Genomic DNA, 16,775 nt, shown 5'->3' on the forward strand with positions numbered 1-16,775 from the left:
TTATATATATAAATTAAAAAAATTTTCTACGGGACGACAGTGTGAGATCATCATGTCATTGGTGTTGCCTCACCCCCTACCCGTATTTAGCTCCAAGCAGCTCCTCTGGCCTCCCTCCCTGGTGCTCAGGACCGCAGAGGCAGGAGCCACATGGCCTACTCCTTCCCCCTACCCTGGTGCTCCGGGAAGGTGGGGGTTGTGTGGTTTCCTCCCACAAGTGCAACCTTGTCACTTGTAAACTGAGAAAGTATGGAAGCAAAGAAAATAAACATGAGATTCTATAATGCCATCATTAGGTTCTCAAATCATTCCTTAAAAGAACTGGTCAAACTTTTCATATAAATTACACTGTTGTACGTTAGCCCCTTCTTCACCATGCTTACATTTTCTAAATTCTGTCCATTACCTTCTTGACAGTTCTATACATTACGATCTGTAGTTATTTAAATCCAGAGCACACTTCTGTAAATATCCATATTTTCTTACAAGTAATGTAAACTATGGCAGATCATTCCAGCTATGAATTTCACTGAAGCATGGATATTATCTACAGGGGTTCAAGTAACTGCTGATTTCAGTTCATTGCAAAGCTTTGGAAAGTCTTTTAGCATATGGCATGGTTTTGGAGAATTAATCTTACTGTGTTTTGTAAAAAAAACACACAACCTTCCACTTATCTGTCCCTTTTAGAGTGACTCTATGGTAATGTGATACCTCCTAGTGAGTGATACCAAGTATTATTATCTGGCCATACTGATAGAAGGGCAGGCGTTATTGACATGGGTTTATTCAGGCCACAACTTTATTATTAGATGTCTGGGACTATCCAGCAGGTAAGTGTACAGTGCAGGTAACCCCCATGATTATTCCATAATTATCTGGGGGCTTTTACCAGCTCTTTTCCATTCCTGTCCCTCCAGCAAATCCATTGCTGGGACCTGTCAGTACCCAGAGTGAGGGACTTCTACCTGCTCCCTCTCTTCTTCCATCTCAAGCCCTCCAGCACACATCCACCTGGGACCTTACCATCCACCCTTGCCTCGTAGGAGGAGTTGGACTGGAAGAATCAGGGAACAGGACAGGCTCCCTGCCATACCGATGTAGGCATCTGAAACCGCCTCTTGTTCATTCCTTTAACGAACACCTTTTTTAAGGCCTTTTACAAGACATTTATCCAGTCACTGTATACTTTTTCTGTGCAGTACCTGCACTGGACATCTGCCTTACATTTAAATAGCGAGTTGTGACATATGCCTACCGTACATCATGCAATGCATGAACAAAGCCCTACCTGAAACTGGCTGTGGAGAAGGCAAAAGAAACCTTAACTGCAGCCATGCCAATATGGTGGTAAAGGAAAAATGTCTTCCCGGTTCCCCTAAAAAGAGATAGGAAGCACAATGCCCACAGCAGGTATTTTACCACCTAAAAAGGGGGAGGTAGGGTGGTCCTGCCTCTGCCTTGATATGTGCAAAATGAAGTCTCCCCCACCTTGAGCTGTGTCTTTTTAAACCCTGCCTTCTCAAGTGATGAATCAGTAGCCCATTGCCACTTTCTGGAGCAGTTCTCATCTCTCGCTCCTCTCCCAGCCATAAAGCACTGTACTCTTCATTCAGCCATGGGAGCCAAACCCCTCTCCCTGCCTTACAGGTACAGGGCAGTCATTATAACAACATAACAACACTTGCTGGAGTGCTTCAGCAGAACAAGAGTTGGCTGGCCTTACTTTAGAGAAATGTGAAATGAATGTTTCTAAAATATATGCAGGTTTGTCCCTCTAGTCTCTTGACATGCAACAAGTAAGTTTAATTTGTTGTATTTGCAGAGCACTTAAAATGATACCAATGAAGTTTGAAAATGTAGTGTATTCATATTTGAAATTAGTACAGCACTAATAATTAAATATTAAATAATCCTGCACTCGGTAGACTGATTTTTTTTCTAAGCATACTGTAAAGATAAGAAAACTACTTATTTTGACAGCATTACCATCGATGATGTGGTGTACGTAATAGATGGAGGCAAAATAAAAGAGACTCACTTTGATACACAGAACAACATTAGCACAATGGCAGCAGAATGGGTTAGTAAAGCAAATGCCAAACAAAGGAAAGGTCGAGCAGGAAGGTAAGAGCAATGGCTATCAAAATCAGAACATTTGTGGCGAAAAACTCAAAAAGGGAAACAAATGTGTTTACATTGAAAGTTGGTCTAATCAATTACAGTCGTGTACTTTAAGACACTTTCAAGTGCTTTCTATTCTGTTTTTCACTTTCCATTCTGCAGTATGACTTTCTCTTTTTTACTGATGGAATGACTTTGGCATAGTTCTGGGAATGAGTTCTAATTTAATTTGATTGGCTTTTGAATATTTCTAGTATTAGTATGGATTTATTTTTTTAAACTCCATTATATTAATACTGGTTGGACCTTCCTGGTCTGGCACTCTTGGGACCTGAGCAGTCTTGAACAAGGGAGTTTGCTACTGACCAGGGGAGGTCAGTGTTCCCCTGGTGGCTGCCGCACTCCCAGGCTCCTCTTCTTGGGGCTCCCAAGGCTGGGTCTCCCACCCTGCTGCTGGCTCACTGCCACAAGAGTTCCCCAGGGTTCTGGCCATTGGGGTTTCCCCAGGGTTCCCCTGCTGGCCACCAGGCCACCACCAGCCCCATTCAGATGCTGCTGGCCCTGCTGCCACTGGGAGTTCCCCAGCCAAGGCTCCCCTGCCACTGCTGGGCTCCACAGTAGATTCTCTAGTCAGGGACACCTGGCCAACCCCGTCCCGTTGTCACCAGGGAATTCCCCTGCCCCGCTGCCACTGGGAGGTTCCTGGGCCAGGGCTGCCCAGCCACCCTGGCCCACTGCCGCCATGGGTTTCCTGGGGTTCCTCGCTTGAAGCCTCCTGGCTGCCACCAGCCCTGCTGCAGGAGATGGCCCCACTGCTGCCAGGGGTACCCAGGGCTAGGGCCGCCTTGTTACCATCGGCTCCACTGCCAGAGCCAGTCCTGTTTTTTGCTGGGGGCTCCTGGGGCCACTTGACGTGCTGCCTCTGGGGGTTCCCTGGCCAGGGCAGGGGCTCTCCCTTCGTTGCCTGGCTCCTCTGATGCTGGGGGTTCTCCAGCCAGGGCTCCCCAGCCACTGCTTGGACCAGCAGTTGCTAGCCCAGCCAGAGCTCTCCAGCCCTGCCTTCTCCTTACTGGCTACCATTCCTGGCCTCCGAGGCTTTTTGGTCCAGCAACATTCATGATCCTGCCGGATCACAGATGTTGCCAAACCAGAGAGTCCCAGATCTGGGAGGTTCAACTTATAGTCTTATGTTACCTCTTCATCTTTTCGCCTTGGGATAATGAGGTATATAGAAGCAAAAAACTGGAAATTTTAAAAGTACTTTCCTTTTGAAACACTACATGGAGCGCTTGTAGTCTAGCTCATAGATCTTGTCTATGCTCCCCCTCCAATCTTTTCACTGCTCCTTCATTAAATGTTGCTGTCATCTGTTCATTGTTCTCTAGTACTTCTGCCGTCTAAAACATCTCTCTTGTAGGCTTCTACCTTACTGGTTCTTCACTGTACTTCAGAGTTTTGAATTTACTTTTTTTCCTCCTATTTGAATACACCTTTTAATTTGTATAACTTTATTTTAATGTCTAGAAGTGCTTTGATATATATTATGAATTTTGGAAATGTTTGTGTTATGCTACTTATGTTCTATTCATTTTTGAATGTTTGGGAAAAGCTGTCAGTGTACTTTTAAGTACTGTTGAAAAACAAAATATTTTTTGCACATTTTGAATATTAGAGTCCAGCCGGGTCACTGTTATCATCTATACAATGGTTTACGTGCCAGTCTACTAGATGATTATCAATTGCCAGAAATCTTGAGGACACCTTTGGAGGAACTTTGTTTACAAATCAAGGTAATTATCTGTTTAGGGATAGCTGTTGTACTATATTAGAAAATTTCCATTCCAATAAGAGAGTGCAGGGTTTAGTATTAGATACAGTGTTCAAAAACTTACTCTGAGCCTGCATTTGTTCCTAAGCATAACTTGTCATGACAGATTACAATGATTGTTTTGACAGACTATTTGACAGACCAAATTTTTAAGTACATTTGTACAGGTTGAAACTCTCTTAACCGGGATTCTCTGGTCTGGCAACATACATGGTCCGGCACATGTTGCAGGATCATAAAGTCCCAGTGGAGGGCCAGTGGCAAGGATCCCTGTGTGGCTGGCAGGACAGTAGGCTGCCAGCAGTGAGCCTGCCGTCAGCGTGTGGCAGCAGGTCTGCCCAGCAAAGTTAGGAGACACTTGCGTGGGTGGGAGCCATAGTAGTTCGGTGGGGCAGGGATATGTGGCATGCAGCTTCCCGGAGGGACCTGGGTTCCTAGCATGGCACGTGTGGCTGCTCAGCAGGACCCGGGTCCCTAGTGCAGCATGCACGCCTGCCCAGCAGGGTCAGCAGGCCAGTGGGGCCAGGAGAAGATGAGGAGCCAGCTGGAAGGCCAGCAGGCCAGGCAGGGGGACTGGCAGTGGCAGGGTCCAGAAATGACCTCCCTTGGTATGGCAAAATCCCTTATGTGGGACTGGTGAGGTCCTGAGGGTGCTGGACCAGAGAGGTCCAGCCTGTAGTAAGTCTCCTTAATATCTGGCTTAATATTAAATAAACAACAGTCTAAAGTGAATTTAAATTATGCTGTTTCCCTAAATTCATTTGCTCACTAACCAGAGAATTTTTTGTCTTTCTGTTCACGAGCTGGTCATGAAACACAGCACCTCACAAATAGGCGTCTCATTAATTTACTAAAAAACAATAAAGATTACTGATTTCACTGCTTGCTGCCTTGTGTCATTACTTTTGAGTATGTTTTAGTAGTTTTGACAAAGCAGTTCTCCTGGAAATTGGCTGAACTATTTGCCATCATTCACACATCTTCAGATGTAAAGTCCTGGTGTTAATTTAAACTATGAAGTTCATAACTTGTAATAGCTGCTGACACAAGTACTGCACATGTACTTCTGCAATGAGTAGTGGAACCCTAAACATAAACTTCACTGCTCTAATATCTTTTCATTTTTATCAGAATGTAACTGATTGTAGGAAAACAAAGAAACACTTGATAAATCTAAGTGAAATTCAAATTTAAGAGTTCTGATGTATTAGCAGTTTTGCAAATTAGAGAGTATCAGCTCAGAGGTCTGCAAATGTTTACTGAATCCATTATAAAGCATAATGTACGCTCATAATCATATCTATCAGAACTTACATCTCTTTTATTTCAGATTCTAAAGCTTGGTGGAATTGCTTCTTTTCTGAGTAGGCTAATGGATCCACCATCTCGTGAAGCTGTGATGTTGTCCATAAATCATCTAAAGGAACTGGTAAATTGATATGTACACATGTGCTTGAGCATGTTATAGTCAAGTTCCACGTGTTGACTTACTTTAGGAGTGAATTCTGTAGTTCTATCAATACTGAGTAATATTGCTGAGTTATCTTACTATAAGATAATTTAGACCTTGATTATATGCATTTTAGATTATTGGAGCCACACCACTTCTAGTGGCTCTCTATGCATCCACGCAGTAAATTACTTCATGGGAGAAACTATACCTTCTCTTATACCAGTGTCTTACCTTCTAGGATCCTGTGTGACTGAGGTGTACACACAGAGGATATAATTTTTATTTTAAATATTTTAAACATCTCTTGTGCCAGATAAAGACACTCTTAAGGAATTTGCCTTTTTAAACTATTCAAATGTATACAATCTTTTCTTGAGGTTTTCCAGCTGAGCTTTAATTCCCCCTGTCTCTGCTGCTTGGAAACTGTGCCCATCTGCTTATGTCTACTTAAGATTCCCAGCCTAGCCAGATCAATGAAGTGTTTGAAATTTTTCCATGGAAAATAAAGTAATTGGGAGAAGGAATCTAATTGCGAACTGCCACATGAACAGCAAGAGGATCACAGGCATAAGTGTGGATTGAGGCCAAAATGAACAACGGAAGATAGAAAATTCACTATAAAGTGGCAATCAGTTGTCAGATATAGCTGAGGGTTTGTTTTTTTCAGATAATGGGGTTTAGTGATATTTGACTACTGATTTTTCAGTTGATACTTTTTGTTATCTGCCCATATCAATTGAAACAGACAGTTCCATAACCTTATTCGCAGGCTGGAAGTAGGGATGTAAGTGACTAGATGACTATCCGATAAGCAGGGCTGAGAGCTAATCCTCTGCAGTTCCACCACTCCTCCAGCAACTAACCGACTAATAGATGGAAATTCCATCAACTAGTTGATTAGGTGATTAAATGCCATTTAATAGCCCTAGCTGGAAGGATCCTGAACAATTTTAGCTAGAAGGAAAAATGTGGCAGCATAATTGGTAGGGGCATGGAAGAGAATGTTAATAGTAAAAAGGGGAGTAAACAGAACTCTGAACAGAAGGGGAAAAATGTAGGAATGGTAACAAATGGAGGGGGAAAAAAAACAGGAAGGCTTTGAGAACAGGGCACCATAAAGTGTCTTCAAATCCATTTTTTACTCTTTTCCATCTAAGATAATGCCTTCAACATACTAAAAAAGTACTTTGTCCAATAAACTTTTACTAATACTAAAACTTTTTACAGCCTACTTAAGAATGGGTACTGTTTAAGTAGCCTTCTTAAAGACTTTCTAGCTCCCCATGTTCTATATTGCATAATGTATAAATGAAACTAAAAAAAAAATCAAGTTTGATGGCTTCTTTATCTGTCATGTTTCACCCTTCTCCACTAGACACGTTTTTCAAAAACATTTTCTCCTACCCCCAAATTCAAGAAGTGTATGCTTCTTTTTCTAACAGAATGCTTTGGATAGACAAGAAGAACTGACTCCACTAGGTGTCCACTTGGCACGATTGCCAGTTGAGCCACATATTGGAAAAATGATCCTCTTTGGAGCTTTATTCTGTTGCTTAGATCCAGTACTCACAATTGCAGCCAGCCTCAGCTTCAAGGACCCCTTTGTTATTCCACTGGTAAAGTATATAAAAAAGAGAATTACAAATCAGAACAAATTCTTTACATTTTAAAACTTGGCAGGATATTAGTAAGAGGCAATATAAATACTTCAGCTTAAACTTCAATCTAAATTTGTTTTGCATAGGTGTGATCTGCCGATCTGTCACAATAGAAAATTGTTATTGCCTGTTGGAGGTAGTTTTAATTTGCATGTATAGAGTACTGCCACATTTATCCTTATTTAAAAAAAAAAAGAAAATTGTGAGAAAAATAATTTGACAGCGTCATGGATGTTTGGTATGTTCTAATTATTTTCTCTTGAAAGGGCAAAGAGAAAGTAGCAGATGCAAGAAGAAAAGAATTATCAAAGAATACTAAAAGCGACCATCTAACAGTTGTGAATGCTTTTGCAGTAAGTCTATTTTAACTAAATGTTCAGTTGTCTTTCAGTTTAACTGAAGAATCCTTGAAACTAAATACTTGATTCAAAATCAAATATCATCCCCCTGTGCTCTGAATATTTGTTTATCACCTCTTCACACAACAGAACACCGTGTTTACCCTTCTAGAGTTTCAGAAACTTATTTCTGAGGTGATTGTAGTTGTAGTTAATAACTTAATTCCCTGTTAGTAGAATTAGGGAGGGAGTAGTGAGAAAAGCTAATTTCATAGCTATATTGCTGGTGTCTAGATAGCTATTAAATATAAAAAGCTTTGTATTTAATATATGGATATCAACCATTTTTCTTTTTAGTTTTAGTCACATTCACTTTTAAAAATCAAGCAAGTCAATAATTTTTCTCAGGCTCTACGGGGAACAGGACTGGCTGCACCAGTCTTGGGGAGATTCTTTCTTTAGCTTTACCCATGTGTCAGTGAGAACTGAGGAAATACTTGACCAATAAACCCTGTTGCACTATTAACTCCAGGCTACTGCTATTATCATCAAGAACTGGCCTGGGACTTTTTGAGGGGGACTATCAGTTACTGGCCCCAAGCTCTGCCCCTTCCCACCATGTCTGACCCTGCCCTCTCCCCTCACCCAATGGCACCCTGTCCCCCAGGACGCAGCTTTGGGGATCATCGTGGGGGCGTGGCTAGTGATGCATGCTGGCAACAATCACAATCCCTGCACCCTCTACAGTGGCAGAAGCTGCGGGGAAGCAGAATGCAGTGGAACAAGTGCACTCACCCAGCATACTCCTGCTACTGCATGGAGTGCGGGGAGGCCCTGACAACCTCTGCTGCACAGTGCTAGGCCTCCACAGTGATCCTTGAAGTCACATCCTTGAGGGTGAGATGCTATGGGGAAGCAGTGGGTGGACAGGGACTGGGTTTGGAGGCCAGTAACAGACAGGGCCCAGTCCCAGACCAGATTGTGAAATTGTTCCAGCCAGGGATGTCTCATAGGCCATGAGATTGAGATCCTTGACTTATTACTTTCACCTGGCAGATTATTTTGCATGACATGAAAATCAAAGATAAAAAGGTGCATTTCTGATCTCTTGAGAAAAAGTAGAACTATACTTTTTGCCATCTCCTGTTTTTTAAAATATATGGGTATTAGTAAATATGTATCCTTTTGGCCTGTAGCCGAAAATACTTTGTATTTTCAGGGCTGGGAGGAGGTCCGGCGACGTGGTTTCAGAAGTGAAAAGGATTATTGCTGGGAGTATTTTCTTTCTTCAAATACACTTCAGGTAATCATCTAAGTAGTGTGTTGTGCCAGGAAATATTTACTTGTGGAAAAAATTAGTATGTCTGACAGAACATTGTTCCATTGTACCCTGATATTGTACCATAGATGCTGCTTAACATGAAAGGCCAGTTTGCTGAACATCTCCTTGCGGCTGGATTTGTGAGTAGTAGAAACCCCCGAGATCCCAAATCTAATACCAACTCAGGTAAACAGTGGGAAAAGACATGATATTTGATAGTCTAATTCATGGTTTGTAAAATGCATTACTTACTTGGTTATCTTCTACAGATAATGAGAAGTTACTTAAAGCAGTCATCTGTGCTGGCTTATATCCAAAAGTAGCAAAGATCCGTGCAAGCTTTAGCAAAAAGAGAAAAATGTAAGGCTTTTATCTCATGTTTGTATTGACATTTTTTGATGCATAGATGGGGCCCCGACCATATTCAAGGTCATGGAAAATTCATCATAGATCATATGTTCCTTTATACTATAGATTTCTTGGGGAGACTAGGATAAGGGAATTGTAGAGGGGTTGCAAAGTTATTTCAGGGAGATGGCGGTATTGCCAACCTTACTTCTGCGCTGCCTTAAGAGTTGGGCAGTCAGAAAGTGGCAGCTATTGGCCGGGCACACTGTCTGAAGGCAGCATCCCTCCAACAGCAATGCAGATGTAAGGGTAGCAATCTCTCCTAAAATAACCTTGCAGCCCCTTACAACTTCTTTTTGCATCAGGACCCCTGCAAATACAACACCATGAACTTTCAGATTTAAATAGCTGGAATCATGAAATGTATTATTTTTTAAATCCCGTGACCAGGGCTTGACAAATAATGCAATCTACTCGCCCATGGCAACCTGGAAGAGCCAGGTTCAGGCAATCTGCGCATGCTCAGAATGATCTGCGCATGCGCAGATCGCTGGACAGCGAGGCTGGCGAGCGGGGCTCGCCGCGGTTCGGCGAGCCCTGCCTATAACATTGACTAAAATGGACTGTGAATTTGGTAGAGTCCTATGACTAGGTAGTTTTTAGGTGTTTCTAAGTACTTCAAAGTTACTACTTAACAATCTTCTGTGTAACTAATTATATATGTGGATTAATTTATGTGAACTATGCACTTAATGTAAATCAGAAATACTGAACCTTACAGTTACAAATGCATCATTAAAATGATGGCTTGACAACATTGTATAAATATGTACTGTAATGTCAGAACTATGTCAACATTGTGACCATCAAAGAATCACACTATCATTTTTTCTGTCCAATGTCATTTGACATGACATCCTTTTCCTTCTTCAGTGGTTAGAGAGAGACCACCTCAGCACTGGTCCACATGCTTACCTCTTCTGTCTACATTTTTTTCATATTAACATCTTTGATTAACATTCCATTTTGATGAAGACCCAGTTCTTGTTGACTTGATAAGGTGCTGAAGATCAGCTTTAGTGATGGGGAGTTGCCCACCTCACCATTTTTTAAAGTCAAAACTAAAGATAAGCCAATCATAAGATTGAGGAAGCTACAGAAAACATTCAACTCAATAGGATGGTGAACCACTGCATTTCTGCCACTAGGGGAAGCTATGTGAGTGTAAATGAGCAACGCTGGCCCAGTTACAGGTTTCTAGTGCTGCCTAAACCAATTGTTTTTTCCTACTGATCTCTCCTCAAGAGGATCTCCTATGGACTGCCTCTCTTACTAAATCTGCCCCATTTTGGACCAAGGGTTTATGAACAGTATTTGGAGAAGCTTCAGGGGGTAACAGAGTTAGGGTACATCTAGACTACATGCCTCTGTCGATGATCAGCTGTTTGTCGGCTCAGCACGATAGTCTGGACGTGCGGGTGGCGACATCAAAGGTATTTGTCGACCACCCAGGTATACCTGATCAGCTGTTTGTCGGCTCAGCGCGGCAGCCATGTAAATTTAAATGAAGCGGTGATTATTTAAATCGCCGCTTCATTTTACTATGTCTGGTAGCCTAATCTACATGCCTCTGGCGACAGAGGCATGTAGTCTAGACGTACCCTTAATCTGTACAGGATAAACTTAAAAAACAACAAATAGTCTACCAGACTATTTGTTGTTTTTTAAGTTAGCACTTGGTGAGTCCCTGCCCTGAAGTATATGTACTCAGTTCTGGAAACTATACTAATGATTTCCAGAAAGCAGAAAATAACTATACAATGTGCATTCAGGATGTTAAGAAGCGTAAATGACCAATCGTATACATTTAAAAGGGAGAGGTGCAGCGGTCTGGGACTCGGCATAGGTCAGGACTGCTCAGTCCCAGCTCGTGCTACATCCCGGACTGCTGCCCCTCTGCCTTCCTGCCCTCCCACCCCTCTTGCCCCACCGTAGAGACAGTGCTGGGGGGAACCGGCTTTTAAGCTGGCTCCCCCCAACACCACCTTCTCCCCCCTTTTGATGCTTCTGATAAAGAGGCAGCAAAGTGGGTGAGGGGCAAGAAGTCAAGCAGTGACTCGACTAGTAGTTTACATCCCCAATGTTCATCTTGCAGTTTTCTTCATCCTGTTCCCTTGGAGACTTAGCTTTAAAAAATGGGATTTAATTTAGTGAGTACTGGGCTAAATATGATTGAAAATAAAATTTTGTTCTATATGCCTATGCTTTATGAATTTCAAGTACCTCTTAGAGGGAGCTCACATATGGAGGCGACTTGTATATTTTCCAGGAATTTTTTGGCAATCTTCATAGTACACCAAATTCACAAGTAAACTCATAAGTGAAAAGGTGAAAATTTCATATTTCCATGTTTGAAAGAAATAGTGGTTAGAGAGATATGCCTAAAAACTGGATGCCATATTCGGGCTTCACTAACAAGGGACAACTTAACCTCTGATATGCATCTTAACCGGTTGAAACATTATGGGAAGAGGTAAAAACTGGTTTTGAATGTCAGTTTACTTTTAGAAATTTAGAACAATATAGTGCAGAATTTTATGAAAAGGCTATCAATTTTTTTATTAAAATATTGATATAAAAAATTTATATTGAATTTATTTACTCTGTGGTGAAAATTTTTTTAAAGGGTGAAAGTTTGCACCAAGACAGATGGAACAGTTAACATTCATCCTAAATCTGTTAATGTGGAAGAGACAGAATTCCATTATAACTGGCTCGTGTATCATTTGAAGATGAGAACCAGCAGTGTAAGTGAACACTTACTCTTTTCTGAATATTTTTGACACTACATAAGTTAACTTTTAAAAACATAAAGCTGCATGTTGCATTTGGTACAACTGAATATTTGACATCATAAAGTAGACAGAAAACGTGTTAATATTGACTTGATTTTGCATTTTAGAAGTGTATATAAATAGCTCATTAATTGCAACTGCTTACTACCTTGGCTATGAAAACACTGTCTTTAAAATATTTAAGATACTTAGTGTTTCAGTATGAAAGGATTTAATATTTAGCATCATACTGGATGGTAGCTCACTTCTGTTTTGAAAACATAGGATACTATTTTTTAATCTGCACTCTAGACAGCCTTATTAGCTGCAGTTACTACCCATCATGAACTTGCACAAGATAAACCCCCATAATCTTCAGGAAGCTTGGTAGCTAATGTGAATCCAGAGGTGATGATTGGTTTGACTACTGAAAACCTCACCCTGTTGACTATTTCTGCTTTTAGTACTTTCCTCTGTGCCCATCTCTTATCTCACTCCAAAACTCAGCTGCCAAGATGCCCTTTCCTGGTGGTGTGACAAAATCACCACCTGTGTCTTTAGCTTCCCTCCAGTTTCTAAATTTCCAATTCCTACTGCACCTTTTCCCACATCTTTTTCTGCACTCCTTCATGTTCCTTTTGGTCTGCCCATATTTCTATTTTTGGCAGTCCACCAGGCCCTCTTTACCCACATTAGAATTAGTGCCTCTTATGCCATCCTGTTCTTCTGGAACAGTCTTAAACTTAATATTTATCAAATTCCATCTGTTTACTTCTTGCAGTTTGAGGGAAATTTCAAAGGCCCTGCTTTTGCCATGTAGAATTTTGCCTATAATATGGCCACTATTGTATGGTACTCTTTTGAGCTTGCATGCTTGCAGATTATTTCCCTGGGGTAGAGACTTTGGTTCAGCACATTGCAGCTAAAAGGTAGTGCATTATGTACTGATACCTTTGGATAAGTCTAACGATAAAACAGCTGCTCATAACATGATTGTTCCTTCAATCATGAGCAGTCCCGACTCATACTGAGTCCCAGACTGCATTAAGAACATTTGAAAAGGAAAAATTTGGGAGTTTTTTTTCCTCTAAATGGGGCTGCCATGCAAATACCTTAACTAGGAGGATAAATAATTTAACTTCACCAAAACATTGTGTTAAGGAAAAAAATGTCAGCATTAATAAACACTTCTTTATCCTTCAGGTTAATAAAAATATGCTTATATACAGGGCTTGACAAACCCCGGCGAGAGCCACTCGCCAGCCCCACACTGCGCATGTGCCAGACTGGCACTGTACATGCGCGAAGTGCCGATTAATGGGGCGCTCGGAGCAACCGGCTGAAATCTACTCGCCACGGGCGAGTAGATTCAGCGGTTTGTCGAGCCCTGCTTATCTATAGCAATGTTTTGAACTGAGTGGTTTACTGCAGGATCAAAATTAAGTTGTTTTATTGATTCAGAAATTACTTTAAACCATCTTAAATGATTTTTTAAAAATTTATATTAAGCAACATAATGTCATTTTGGATATATTAATATATTTTCTAGTGTTACTGAATACTTCTGACTTGTTACAGATTTACCTGTATGATTGCACAGAAGTCTCTCCATATTGTCTTTTGTTCTTTGGAGGAGATATTTCCATCCAGAAGGATAAAGATCAGGATACCATAGCAGTGGATGAGTGGATTGTCTTTGAGTCTCCAGCAAGGATAGGAAATCTAGTTAAGGTGATAGTCCATTTGCCTTTGTTTTATGCAGCTTTTCACAGCAATAGCAAAAGTAATAAAAATAACTTACTTTGATGAAAGGACCCTTCAAATAAGATTCATATACGTATTTATAAATCAGCGTATGGTGTTAATCAGGTTTTTTAACGGCCATCTAACTAGTTCTTCTTTTTTTAATTTGACATTTAAAAAAAAAAAAAAACAAGGCTTTGTGGTAATTCTTTCAATGCATGTTTACACAAGAGATTTTTAGAACCAAAGAACTACTCTTCTATAAAAGCTAGATTTAAAAATGTGAATATGCAAAAAGTGGCTAAACTCTTATCAGGTATGTCCTTATATATTTGACTTTAAAAATCAGATTCTCTCTCTCTCCCATACGCCTCCCCCAAAATTTAGGTCAGTATTGTGTTTCTTCCGTTTAAAAACTGGTAATTGAATTCGTAACTGTCTTGTTCTAGTGATTGTCAATGGTGACTGTCTCCACCAACAGAGGGATATTGCTTTACCCACTTATCTCTCTCTCTCAAAATTGTCTGTGACTCAGAGTAAGATGCACGTTGATGGCAGTCAAAATGAGATTTTTGCAGTGTTGTAGCTCTGGTCCCAAAGTATGAGAGAGGGATGAAAATTGTTAACTGGTTAAATGATTACAATATTGCCATTTAACCAGTTAACTGTTAGGACAGTAGCCAGAGCTGGGATCTTTCCCTCTGCCCAGGCCAACTCAGGCTGGCTGGGACTCTACCTGCTGGCCTAGCACAGATGGGGCCAGAGTCCTGCCTGGGCAGGGGTTCTTGCTGCTCAGGCTGGGACCAGTCTGCCCAGCTGGGGTCTGCCACTTTGGCACAACCGAGACCAGAGTTCTGCTGGCACGACTAGGCCGCTCCAGTGCATCCAGGCCCAGTGTCGGCCTACCGGCCTGCCTGTGCTGCTCCAGCCGCAGCTTCATCTACTCGCCCAGCCCAGCTGGGGCCAGAGTCTGCCGCTCCTTTATTAAGCAACATAATGTCATTTTGGGTGTATTAATGTTTTCTAATGTTACTGAAAACTTTTGACTTGATACAGATGTGTCTGTATGATTGTACAGAAGTCTCTCCATATTGTCTTTTGTTCTTCCGAGAAGATATTTCTGGCACCCTGACATAGGTGAGGCAGCAAGGGCTGCTCCAGCCTGACGTGGTTGGCCATCCAACCAGTTACCCAATAAGCATTCTGGTAAGCCTAATGCTTAATGGATAACGAGTTAACCTTTTACCTTCCTAGTATGAGACAAGGTGAATAAGAGAATATCTTTCATTGGGCTAACTTCTTTTAGTAGAAGAGACAGAGACAAGCTTTCAAACACTAACTAGAAAAAGAATTAAGTAGATTGAATTCTTAACCTAGTGGCAATTAATAGAAATACTGGCCTTTAAAGGCCAGTAGAACAAGATACTCATAAATGTACATCTGTTCGTACTTTTCTAAAGTAGGGATGAAAAGGGTTAATTGCTTACGGGCTTGCTTACTTGTCTGCTCTGCCCAACGTACAGTGCAGCAGGCTCAGCATAGCCTGGTTGGGCCAGCCCCCCCATGGTGAGCCATGAGGGGCGGGAGGGAGGAAGTGCTCCAGCCCATTCAGGCCAACTGCAGCATGCCACGGTTAACCAGTTAAACATATTGTTTAACCAGTTAACCTTCTAACTTGGATTTTACACCCCTACTTTAAAGAGGAGACATCACTTTGTAATCCATTAAGAACAAACTGCTAATTACTTAAAATGGTTGTATGTAGTGTTGCTGTAGCCATGTTAGTTCCAGGATATTAGAGAAGGTAAGATATCTTTTATTGGACCAGCTTTCATTGGTGCAAGAGAGACAAGCTTTTGAGCTTTCTCAGATCTCTTCTCTAGGTCACTTCTTGAAGTTGAGCTCTGTGTAAGCTCAAAAATAAAGGTATTTCACCAACAGAACTTAGTCCAATAAAATATATTACCTCACCTATCTGACTCTGTTTACTTTACTTTAAAAAGCATCTTTTAAAGTGACAATGTTGAAATTAGTTGGATATTTATAGGAGGATGAAAGATACTTGTACCATTGAGGGTCCATCTGATATTTAGTAACTTGGAAAGTAGTATTAAACCATAATTTTTGCATCTGTTTTATTCTAACACATTTTCTTATCACAGGATTTAAGAAGAGAATTGGATGACCTTCTAAAAGAAAAAATTGAAAGCCCACACCCTGTGGACTGGAATGACACTAAATCCAGGGACACTGCAGTGCTGACAGCCATTATAGACCTAATTACAACACAAGAGAATGAAAATCCTAGAAACTATGCCCCTCGATTTCAGAATGAACGCTACAGTTGACATTTTGTTGGTGTTTGAGAAGATGACACAAGTTTTTCTTTTACATTGTAGCTTTTTGTCTAGCTAGATGAAAGACTTTTTAGGGCAGCTCAATAATTTCACTCATATTGAAGAGCAATTAATTTCAGTAGTTTATAATGGCGGTATGTGCATGGCATCCAGTGTTTAATGTAGCTTTTAAAATATGACAGTGTAATGCTGTTGGCATCCATTAGTGTATGTGGTTTATTTTGTCCCTGGCCTGTGCTTAGCTTCTCTAGAACCGTAACTCTTTCAAGGAAAAGGTGGGTAAAATTCAAAATGCACTGCTAAAATATTGTAGTTTTATATTATATAATTTGTCACATGTTCCTGCTATCCGTGCAAAAGTCCAAATTAGCTTTTTGGGGGGAACAGTAATCAGGTCTAGTAGTTGTCCAAAGGAGTTCAAAGCAAGCAGTATTTCTCATTCAAAAACATATTCATATTTAAACATATACTACACCAAATTTCTAGACAAAGCAACTTTTGCTTTTGTACCCAGTGATCAATATTGACTAAAATTTCACAAGAAGACATTAATTCATGCTAGACAAAAATAATGTGAGGATTAAGATGTGCAGAATTAGTTATGTTCTAAATTTTCATTTAGAAAATGGAGTAAATGTAAGGTATACAACATTTTGCATTAAACATTTTTGTTAAAACTACACTTGTTCTATTACTAATTCTACTTAGAACTCTTTTTGTGAATCCTCCCTAAATATACATGCACATCTTAAGTGATGGCACATTTGCCTT

General features: G+C 40.8%; 1 protein-coding gene across 1 annotated transcript in view; it reads left to right on the forward strand.

Moving 5' to 3' along the window:
• Positions 1-16,684, forward strand: part of DHX36 (DEAH-box helicase 36) — a 45,790-nt gene extending 29,106 nt beyond the window's left edge. Inside the window, exons 15-25 of the mRNA XM_014573790.3 lie at positions 1,984-2,127; positions 3,797-3,914; positions 5,283-5,381; positions 6,848-7,021; positions 7,330-7,416; positions 8,621-8,704; positions 8,809-8,908; positions 8,992-9,082; positions 11,757-11,877; positions 13,483-13,635; positions 15,810-16,684. Coding sequence (XP_014429276.2) covers positions 1,984-2,127; positions 3,797-3,914; positions 5,283-5,381; positions 6,848-7,021; positions 7,330-7,416; positions 8,621-8,704; positions 8,809-8,908; positions 8,992-9,082; positions 11,757-11,877; positions 13,483-13,635; positions 15,810-15,995 — 1,357 coding nt within the window. The 3' untranslated portion in view covers positions 15,996-16,684. The remainder of the gene's footprint in view (positions 1-1,983; positions 2,128-3,796; positions 3,915-5,282; positions 5,382-6,847; positions 7,022-7,329; positions 7,417-8,620; positions 8,705-8,808; positions 8,909-8,991; positions 9,083-11,756; positions 11,878-13,482; positions 13,636-15,809) is intronic.
• The last annotated feature ends 91 nt before the right edge of the window (positions 16,685-16,775 follow it).

This window comes from Pelodiscus sinensis, chromosome 10 (assembly GCF_052426305.1).
Source record: "Pelodiscus sinensis isolate ZL-2025 chromosome 10, ASM5242630v1, whole genome shotgun sequence".
Taxonomy (NCBI): Eukaryota; Metazoa; Chordata; order Testudines; family Trionychidae; genus Pelodiscus; species Pelodiscus sinensis.